Here is a 13,518-nt window from a genome sequence, read left to right on the forward strand (position 1 = left end):
ACCACTACAACTACTGCCCCAACCACAACAACTGCACTGACTACCACAACAACTGCACCAACCATCACCACTACTGCACCAACTACCACAACTACTGCACCAACCACTACAACAATTGCACCAACCACTACAACTACTGCCCCACCCACTGCTACTACTGCACCAATCACTACAACTACTGCGCCAACCACAACTACTGCACCAACTACAACTACTGAACCAACTACCACATCTACTGCCCCAACCACCACAACCGCTGCACGAACCACAACAACTCCTGCCCCAACAACTACAACTACTGCACCAACTACAACAACTACTGCCCCAACTACAACTTCTGCACCAACCACAACAACTACAGCACCAACCACAGCTACTGCACCAACTACCACAACTACTGCACCAACCATTACAACTCTTGCCCCAACAACTACAACTACAGCATCAACTACCACAACTACTGCCCCTACTACAACTTCTGCACCAACCACAACAACTACAGCCCCAACCACAGCTAGTGCACCAACTACCACAACTACTGCACCAACCACTACAACTTCTGCCCCAACCATCACAACTACTGCACCAACCACAACAACTCCTGCCCCAACAACTACAACTGCTGCACCAACCACAACTCCTGCACCAACTACCACAACAACTGCAACAACCACTACAACTACTACACCAACCACTTCAACTACTGCCCCAACCACAACTACTGCACCAACTACCACAACTACTGCACCAATAACTACATCTACTGCACCAACCACAACTACTGCACCAACCACTACAACTACTGCACCAACCACTACAACTACTGCCCCAACCACAACTACTGCACCAACTACCACAACAACTGCACCAACTACAACTACTGAACCAACCACAACTACTGCACCAACTACTACAACTACTATCCCAACTGCACCAACCACTACAACTACTGCCCCAACCACAACTACTGCACCAACTACCACAACTACTGCACCAACCATCACAACTACTGCACCAACCATCACAACTACTGGACCAACTACCACAACTACTGCACCAACCACTACAACTACTGCACCAACCACAACTACTGCAACAACTACAACTGCCCCAACAACAACTGCACCAACCACAACTACTGCACCAACTACCACAACAACTGCACCAAACATCACAACTACTGCACCAACGACTACAACTACTGCACCAACTACAACTACTGAACCAACTACCACAACTACTGCACCAACAACTACAACTTCTGCACCAACTACCACAACTGCTACCCCAACTACAACTACTGCACCAACCACAACAATGACTGCACCAATTACCACAACTACTGCACCAACCACTACAACTAATATCCCAACTGCACCAACCACTACAACTACTGTCCCAACCACAACTACTGCACCAACTGCCACAACTAATGCACCAACCACTACAACTACTGCACCAACCACAACAACTACTGCACCAACCACAACTACTGCCCCAACCACAACTGCCCCAACAACAACTGCACCAACCACTACAACTACTGCACCAACCACAACTACTGCACAAACTACCACAACTACTGCGCCAACTACAACTACTGCACCAACCACTACAACTACTGCACCAACAACTATAACTTCTGCACCAACCACTACAACTACTGCACCAACCACAACAACTACTGCACCAACCACAACTACTGCCCCAACCACAACTGCCCCAACAACAACTGCACCAACCACTACAACTACTGCACCAACCACAACTACTTCACAAACTACCACAACTACTGCGCCAACCACTACAACTCTTGCCCCAACAACTACAACTACAGCATCAACTACCACAACTACTGCCCCTACTACAACTTCTGCACCAACCACAACAACTACAGCCCCAACCACAGCTAGTGCACCAACTACCACAACTACTGCACCAACCACTACAACTTCTGCCCCAACCATCACAACTACTGCACCAACCACAGCTAGTGCACCAACTACCACAACTACTGCACCAACCACTACAACTTCTGCCCCAACCATCACAACTACTGCACCAACCACAGCTACCGCACCAACTACCACAAATACTGCACCAACTACTACAACTACTATCCCAACTGCACCAACCACTACAACTACTGCCCCAACCACAACTACTGCACCAACTACCACAACTACTGCACCAACCATCACAACTACTGCACCAACCATCACAACTACTGGACCAACTACCACAACTGCTGCACCAACCACTACAACTACTGCTCCAAACAAAACAACTACTGCACCAACTACAACTACTGCAACAACTACAACTGCCCCAACAACAACTGCACCAACCACAACTACTGCACCAACTACCACAACAACTGCACCAACCATCACAATTATTGCACCAACGACTACAACTACTGCACCAACTACAACTACTGAACCAAATAACACAACTGCTGTACCAACAACTACAAATTCTACACCAACTACCACAACTTCTGCCCCAACCACCACAACTACTGCATTAACAACTACAACTTCTGCACCAACCACCACAACTACTGCATTAACAACTACAACTCCTGCACCAACCACCACAACTACTACACCAACCACTTCAACTACTGCCCCAACCACAACTACTGCACCAACTACCACAACTACTGCACCAATAACTACATCTACTGCACCAACCACAACTACTGCACCAACCACTACAACTACTGCACCAACCACTACAACTACTGCCCCAACCACAACTACTGCACCAACTACCACAACAACTGCACCAACTACAACTACTGAACCAACCACAACTACTGCACCAACTACTACAACTACTATCCCAACTGCACCAACCACTACAACTACTGCCCCAACCACAACTACTGCACCAACTATCACAACTACTGCACCAACCATCACAACTACTGCACCAACCATCACAACTACTGGACCAACTACCACAACTACTGCACCAACCACTACAACTACTGCACCAACCACAACTACTGCAACAACAACTGCCCCAACAACAACTTCACCAACCACAACTACTGCACCAACTACCACAACAACTACACCAACCATCACAACTACTGCACCAACGACTACAACTACTGAACCAACAACTACAACTTCTGCACCAACTACCACAACTGCTGCCCCAACTACAACTACTGCACCAACCACAACAATGACTGCACCAACTACCACAACTACTGCACCAACCACTACAACTACTATCCCAACTGCACCAACCACTACAACTACTGCCCAGACCACAACTACTGCACCAACCATCACAACTACTGCACCAACCATCACAACTACTGCACCAACTACCACAACTACTGCACCAACCACTACAGCGACTGCACCAACCACAACTTCTGTACCAACCACAACAACTACTGCCCCAACAACTACTGCACCAACCACTACAACTACTGCACCAACCACTACAACTACTGCACCAACCACTACAACTACTGCACCAACTACCACAACAACTGCACCAACCATCACAACTACTGCACCAACTACCACAACTACTGCACCAACCACTACAACTTCTGCACCAACCACTACAACTACTGCACCAACCACTACAACTACTGCACCAACTACCACAACAACTGCACCAACCATCACAACTACTTCACCAACTACCACAACTACTGCACCAACCACTACAACTTCTGCACCAACTACAACAACTACTGCACCAACTACCACAACTACTGCACGAACCACTACAACTACTATCCCAACTGCACCAACCACTACAACTACGGCCCCAACCACAACAGCTGCACTTACTACCACAACAACTGCACCAACCATCACCACTACTGCACCAACTACCACAACAACTGCAACAACCACTACAACTACTACACCAACCACTTCAACTACTGCCCCAACCACAACTACTGCACCAACTACCACAACAACTACAACTACTGCACCAACTACTATCCCAACTGCACCAACCACTACAACTACTGACCCAACCACAACTACTGCACCAACTACCACAACTACTGCACCAACTATCACAACTACTGCACCAACCATCACAACTACTGGACCAACTACCACAACTACTGCACCAACCACTACAACTACTGCACCAACCACAACAACTACTGCACCAACCACAACTACTGCAACAACTACAACTGCCCCAACAACAACTGCACCAACCACAACTACTGCACCAAGTACCACAACTGCACCAACCATCACAACTACTGCACCAACGACTACAACTACTGCACCAACTACAACTACTGAACCAACTACCACAACTACTGCACCAACCACTACAACTACTGCCCCAACCACAACAACTGCACTGACTACCACAACAACTGCACCAACCATCACCACTACTGCACCAACTACCACAACTACTGCACCAACCACTACAACAATTGCACCAACCACTACAACTACTGCCCCAACCACTGCTACTACTGCACCAATCACTACAACTACTGTGCCAACCACAACTACTGCACCAACTACAACTACTGAACCAACTACCACATCTACTGCCCCAACCACCACAACCACTGCACGAACCACAACAACTACTGCCCCAACAACTACAACTACTGCACCAAATACAACAACTACTGCCCCAACTACAACTTCTGCACCAACCACAACAACTACAGCACCAACCACAGCTACTGCACCAACTACCACAACTACTGCACCAACCACTACAACTCCTGCCCCAACAACTACAACTACAGCATCAACTACCACAACTACTGCCCCTACTACAACTTCTGCACCAACCACAACAACTACAGCCCCAACCACAGCTAGTGCACCAACTACCACAACTACTGCACCAACCACTACAACTTCTGCCCCAACCATCACAACTACTGCACCAACCACAACAACTACTGCCCCAACCACAACAGCTGCACTTACTACCACAACAACTGCACCAACCATCACCACTACTGCACCAACTACCACAACAACTGCAACAACCACTACAACTACTACACCAACCACTTCAACTACTGCCCCAACCACAACTACTGCATCAACTACCACAACAACTACAACTACTGCGCCAACCACAACTACTGCACCAACGACCACAACTACTGCACCAACTACTACAACTACTATCCCAACTGCACCAACCACTACAACTACTGCCCCAACCACAACTACTGCACCAACTACCACAACTACTGCACCAACTACCACAACTACTGCACCAACTATCACAACTACTGCACCAACCATCACAACTACTGGACCAACTACCACAACTACTGCACCAACCACTACAACTACTGCACCAACCACAACAACTACTGCACCAACCACAACTACTGCAACAACTACAACTGCCCCAACAACAACTGCACCAACCACAATTACTGCACCAAGTACCACAACTGCACCAACCATCACAACTACTGCACCAACCATCACAACTACTGGACCAACTACCACAACTACTGCACCAACCACTACAACTACTGCACCAACCACAACAACTACTGCACCAAGTACCACAACTGCACCAACCATCACAACTACTGCACCAACGACTACAACTACTGCACCAACTACAACTACTGAACCAACTACCAAAACTACTGCACCAACCACTACAACTACTGCCCCAACCACAACAACTGCACTGACTACCACAACAACTGCACCAACCATCACCACTACTGCACCAACTACCACAACTACTGCACCAACCACTACAACAATTGCACCAACCACTACAACTACTGCCCCACCCACTGCTACTACTGCACCAATCACTACAACTACTGCGCCAACCACAACTACTGCACCAACTACCACAACTACTGCACCAACCACTACAACTCCTGCCCCAACAACTATAACTACAGCATCAACAACCACAACTACTGCCCCTACTACAACTTCTGCACCAACCACAACAACTACAGCACCAACCACAGCTAGTGCACCAACTACCACAACTACTGCACCAACCACTACAACTTCTGCCCCAACCACCACAACTACTGCACCGACCACAACAACTCCTGCCCCAACAACTACAACTACTGCACCAACGACAACTACTGCACCAACTACCACAACAACTGCAACAACCACTACAACAACTACACCAACCACGTCAACTACTGCCCCAACCACAACTACTTTACCAATAACTACAACTACTGCGCCAACCACAACTACTGCACCAACCACTACAACTACTGCACCAACCACTACAACTACTGCCCCAACCACAACTACTGCACCAACTACCACAACAACTGCACCAACCACAACTACTGAACCAACTACCACAACTACTGCCCGAACAACTACAACTACTGCAACAACAACTACAACTACTGCACCAACCACAACAACTACTGCACCAACCACAACAACTACACCACCAACCACAGCTACTGCACCAAATACCACAACTACTGCACCAACTACTATCCCAACTGCACCAACCACTACAACTACTGCACCAACCACAACAACTACACCACCAACCACAGCTACTGCACCAAATACCACAACTACTGCACCAACTACTATCCCAACTGCACCAACCACTACAACTACTGCCCCAACCACAACTACTGCACCAACTACCACAACTACTGCACCAACCATCACAACTACTGCACCAACCATCACAACTTCTGGACCAACAAACACAACTACTGCACCAACCACTACAACTTCTGCACCAACCACAACAACTACTGCACCAACTACAACTACTGCAACAACTACAACTGCCCAAACAACAACTGCACCAACCACAACTACTGCACTAACTACCACAACAACTGCACCAACCATCACAACTACTGCACCAACGACTACAACTACTGCATCAACTACAACTACTGAACCAACTACCACAACTACTGCACCAACCACAACAACTACTGCACCAACCACAACATCTACTGCACAAACCACAGCTAAAGCACCAACTACCACAACTACAACTACTGCACCAACCACTACAACTTCTGCCCCAACCATCACAACTACTGCACCAACCACAACAACTACTGCCCCAACCACAACAGCTGCACTTACTACCACAACAACTGCACCAACCATCACCACTACTGCACCAACTACCACAACAACTGCAACAACCACTACAACTACTACACCAACCACTTCAACTACTGCCCCAACCACAACTACTGCATCAACTACCACAACAACTACAACTACTGCGCCAACCACAACTACTGCACCAACGACCACAACTACTGCACCAACTACTACAACTACTATCCCAACTGCACCAACCACTACAACTACTGCCCCAACCACAACTACTGCACCAACTACCACAACTACTGCACCAACTACCACAACTACTGCACCAACTATCACAACTACTGCACCAACCATCACAACTACTGGACCAACTACCACAACTACTGCACCAACCACTACAACTACTGCACCAACCACAACAACTACTGCACCAACCACAACTACTGCAACAACTACAACTGCCCCAACAACAACTGCACCAACCACAATTACTGCACCAAGTACCACAACTGCACCAACCATCACAACTACTGCACCAACCATCACAACTACTGGACCAACTACCACAACTACTGCACCAACCACTACAACTACTGCACCAACCACAACAACTACTGCACCAAGTACCACAACTGCACCAACCATCACAACTACTGCACCAACGACTACAACTACTGCACCAACTACAACTACTGAACCAACTACCAAAACTACTGCACCAACCACTACAACTACTGCCCCAACCACAACAACTGCACTGACTACCACAACAACTGCACCAACCATCACCACTACTGCACCAACTACCACAACTACTGCACCAACCACTACAACAATTGCACCAACCACTACAACTACTGCCCCACCCACTGCTACTACTGCACCAATCACTACAACTACTGCGCCAACCACAACTACTGCACCAACTACCACAACTACTGCACCAACCACTACAACTCCTGCCCCAACAACTATAACTACAGCATCAACAACCACAACTACTGCCCCTACTACAACTTCTGCACCAACCACAACAACTACAGCACCAACCACAGCTAGTGCACCAACTACCACAACTACTGCACCAACCACTACAACTTCTGCCCCAACCACCACAACTACTGCACCGACCACAACAACTCCTGCCCCAACAACTACAACTACTGCACCAACGACAACTACTGCACCAACTACCACAACAACTGCAACAACCACTACAACAACTACACCAACCACGTCAACTACTGCCCCAACCACAACTACTTTACCAATAACTACAACTACTGCGCCAACCACAACTACTGCACCAACCACTACAACTACTGCACCAACCACTACAACTACTGCCCCAACCACAACTACTGCACCAACTACCACAACAACTGCACCAACCACAACTACTGAACCAACTACCACAACTACTGCCCGAACAACTACAACTACTGCAACAACAACTACAACTACTGCACCAACCACAACAACTACTGCACCAACCACAACAACTACACCACCAACCACAGCTACTGCACCAAATACCACAACTACTGCACCAACTACTATCCCAACTGCACCAACCACTACAACTACTGCACCAACCACAACAACTACACCACCAACCACAGCTACTGCACCAAATACCACAACTACTGCACCAACTACTATCCCAACTGCACCAACCACTACAACTACTGCCCCAACCACAACTACTGCACCAACTACCACAACTACTGCACCAACCATCACAACTACTGCACCAACCATCACAACTTCTGGACCAACAAACACAACTACTGCACCAACCACTACAACTTCTGCACCAACCACAACAACTACTGCACCAACTACAACTACTGCAACAACTACAACTGCCCAAACAACAACTGCACCAACCACAACTACTGCACTAACTACCACAACAACTGCACCAACCATCACAACTACTGCACCAACGACTACAACTACTGCATCAACTACAACTACTGAACCAACTACCACAACTACTGCACCAACCACAACAACTACTGCACCAACCACAACATCTACTGCACAAACCACAGCTAAAGCACCAACTACCACAACTACAACTACTGCACCAACCACTACAACTTCTGCCCCAACCATCACAACTACTGCACCAACCACAACAACTACTGCCCCAACCACAACAGCTGCACTTACTACCACAACAACTGCACCAACCATCACCACTACTGCACCAACTACCACAACAACTGCAACAACCACTACAACTACTACACCAACCACTTCAACTACTGCCCCAACCACAACTACTGCATCAACTACCACAACAACTACAACTACTGCGCCAACCACAACTACTGCACCAACGACCACAACTACTGCACCAACTACTACAACTACTATCCCAACTGCACCAACCACTACAACTACTGCCCCAACCACAACTACTGCACCAACTACCACAACTACTGCACCAACTACCACAACTACTGCACCAACTATCACAACTACTGCACCAACCATCACAACTACTGGACCAACTACCACAACTACTGCACCAACCACTACAACTACTGCACCAACCACAACAACTACTGCACCAACCACAACTACTGCAACAACTACAACTGCCCCAACAACAACTGCACCAACCACAACTACTGCACCAAGTACCACAACTGCACCAACCATCACAACTACTGCACCAACCATCACAACTACTGGACCAACTACCACAACTACTGCACAAACCACTACAACTACTGCACCAACCACAACAACTAATGCACCAACCACAACTACTGCAACAACTACAACTGCCCCAACAACAACTGCACCAACCACTACAACTACTGCACCAAGTACCACAACTGCACCAACCATCACAACTACTGCACCAACGACTACAACTACTGCACCAACTACAACTACTGAACCAACTACCAAAACTACTGCACCAACCACTACAACTACTGCCCCAACCACAACAACTGCACTGACTACCACAACAACTGCACCAACCATCACCACTACTGCACCAACTACCACAACTACTGCACCAACCACTACAACAATTGCACCAACCACTACAACTACTGCCCCACCCACTGCTACTACTGCACCAATCACTACAACTACTGCGCCAACCACAACTACTGCACCAACTACAACTACTGAACCAACTACCACATCTACTGCCCCAACCACCACAACCGCTGCACGAACCACAACAACTCCTGCCCCAACAACTACAACTACTGCACCAACTACAACAACTACTGCCCCAACTACAACTTCTGCACCAACCACAACAACTACAGCACCAACCACAGCTACTGCACCAACTACCACAACTACTGCACCAACCATTACAACTCTTGCCCCAACAACTACAACTACAGCATCAACTACCACAACTACTGCCCCTACTACAACTTCTGCACCAACCACAACAACTACAGCCCCAACCACAGCTAGTGCACCAACTACCACAACTACTGCACCAACCACTACAACTTCTGCCCCAACCATCACAACTACTGCACCAACCACAACAACTCCTGCCCCAACAACTACAACTGCTGCACCAACCACAACTCCTGCACCAACTACCACAACAACTGCAACAACCACTACAACTACTACACCAACCACTTCAACTACTGCCCCAACCACAACTACTGCACCAACTACCACAACTACTGCACCAATAACTACATCTACTGCACCAACCACAACTACTGCACCAACCACTACAACTACTGCACCAACCACTACAACTACTGCCCCAACCACAACTACTGCACCAACTACCACAACAACTGCACCAACTACAACTACTGAACCAACCACAACTACTGCACCAACTACTACAACTACTATCCCAACTGCACCAATCACTACAACTACTGCCCCAACCACAACTACTGCACCAACTACCACAACTACTGCACCAACCATCACAACTACTGCACCAACCATCACAACTACTGGACCAACTACCACAACTACTGCACCAACCACTACAACTACTGCACCAACCACAACTACTGCAACAACTACAACTGCCCCAACAACAACTGCACCAACCACAACTACTGCACCAACTACCACAACAACTGCACCAAACATCACAACTACTGCACCAACGACTACAACTACTGCACCAACTACAACTACTGAACCAACTACCACAACTACTGCACCAACAACTACAACTTCTGCACCAACTACCACAACTGCTACCCCAACTACAACTACTGCACCAACCACAACAATGACTGCACCAATTACCACAACTACTGCACCAACCACTACAACTAATATCCCAACTGCACCAACCACTACAACTACTGTCCCAACCACAACTACTGCACCAACTGCCACAACTAATGCACCAACCACTACAACTACTGCACCAACCACAACAACTACTGCACCAACCACAACTACTGCCCCAACCACAACTGCCCCAACCACAACTGCCCCAACAACAACTGCACCAACCACTACAACTACTGCACCAACCACAACTACTGCACAAACTACCACAACTACTGCGCCAACTACAACTACTGCACCAACCACTACAACTACTGCACCAACAACTATAACTTCTGCACCAACCACTACAACTACTGCACCAACCACAACAACTACTGCACCAACCACAACTACTGCCCCAACCACAACTGCCCCAACAACAACTGCACCAACCACTACAACTACTGCACCAACCACAACTACTTCACAAACTACCACAACTACTGCGCCAACCACTACAACTCTTGCCCCAACAACTACAACTACAGCATCAACTACCACAACTACTGCCCCTACTACAACTTCTGCACCAACCACAACAACTACAGCCCCAACCACAGCTAGTGCACCAACTACCACAACTACTGCACCAACCACTACAACTTCTGCCCCAACCATCACAACTACTGCACCAACCACAGCTAGTGCACCAACTACCACAACTACTGCACCAACCACTACAACTTCTGCCCCAACCATCACAACTACTGCACCAACCACAACAACTCCTGCCCCAACAACTACAACTGCTGCACCAACCACAACTCCTGCACCAACTACCACAACAACTGCAACAACCACTACAACTACTGCACCAACCACTTCAACTACTGCCCCAACCACAACTACTGCACCAACTACCACAACTACTGCACCAATAACTACATCTACTGCACCAACCACAACTACTGCACCAACCACTACAACTACTGCACCAACCACTACAACTACTGCCCCAACCACAACTACTGCACCAACTACCACAACAACTGCACCAACTACAACTACTGAACCAACCACAACTACTGCACCAACTACTACAACTACTATCCCAACTGCACCAACCACTACAACTACTGCCCCAACCACAACTACTGCACCAACTACCACAACTACTGCACCAACCATCACAACTACTGCACCAACCATCACAACTACTGGACCAACTACTGCACCAACCACTACAACTACTGCACCAACCACAACTACTGCAACAACTACAACTGCCCCAACAACAACTGCACCAACCACAACTACTGCACCAACTACCACAACAACTGCACCAACCATCACAACTACTGCACCAACGACTACAACTACTGCACCAACTACAACTACTGAACAAACTACCACAACTACTGCACCAACAACTACAACTTCTGCACCAACTACCACAACTGCTGCCCCAACGACAACTACTGCACCAACCACAACAATGACTGCACCAACTACCACAACTACTGCACCAACCACTACAACTAATATCCCAACTGCACCAACCACTACAACTACTGTCCCAACCACAACTACTGCACCAACTGCCACAACTAATGCACCAACCACTACAACTACTGCACCAACCACAAAAACTACTGCACCAACCACAACTACTGCCCCAACCACAACTGCCCCAACAACAACTGCACCAACCACTACAACTACTGCACCAACCACAACTACTGCACAAACTACCACAACTACTGCGCCAACTACAACTACTGCACCAACCACTACAACTACTGCACCAACAACTATAACTTCTGCACCAACCACTACAACTACTGCACCAACCACAACAACTACTGCACCAACCACAACTACTGCCCCAACCACAACTACTGTGCCAACTACAACTACTGCACCAACCACAACAACTACTGCACCAACCACAACTACTGCCCCAACCACAACTACTGTGCCAACTACAACTACTGCACCAACCACAACAACTACTGCACCAACCACAACTTCTTCACCAACCACTACAACTACTGTCCCAACCACAACTACTGCACCAACTGCCACAACTAATGCACCAACCACTACAACTACTGCACCAACCACAACAACTACTGCACCAACCACAACTACTGCCCCAACCACAACTGCCCCAACAACAACTGCACCAACCACT

At 47.9% G+C, this 13,518-nt stretch overlaps 1 protein-coding gene across 1 annotated transcript in view; it reads left to right on the forward strand.

Annotated features, from left to right (window-relative positions):
• Positions 1 to 8,886: 8,886 nt before the first annotated feature.
• Positions 8,887 to 13,518, forward strand: part of LOC310926176 (uncharacterized protein) — a gene marked incomplete at both ends in the record, with an annotated part of 132,928 nt that continues 128,296 nt past the window's right edge. The window contains one exon of the mRNA XM_083888276.1: positions 8,887 to 9,471. Within this exon, the coding sequence (XP_083744402.1) occupies positions 8,887 to 9,471 (585 nt within the window). The remainder of the gene's footprint in view (positions 9,472 to 13,518) is intronic.

This window comes from Microchirus variegatus (genome assembly GCF_963457635.1).
Source record: "Microchirus variegatus genome assembly, chromosome: 4".
Classification (NCBI taxonomy): Eukaryota; Metazoa; Chordata; class Actinopteri; order Pleuronectiformes; family Soleidae; genus Microchirus; species Microchirus variegatus.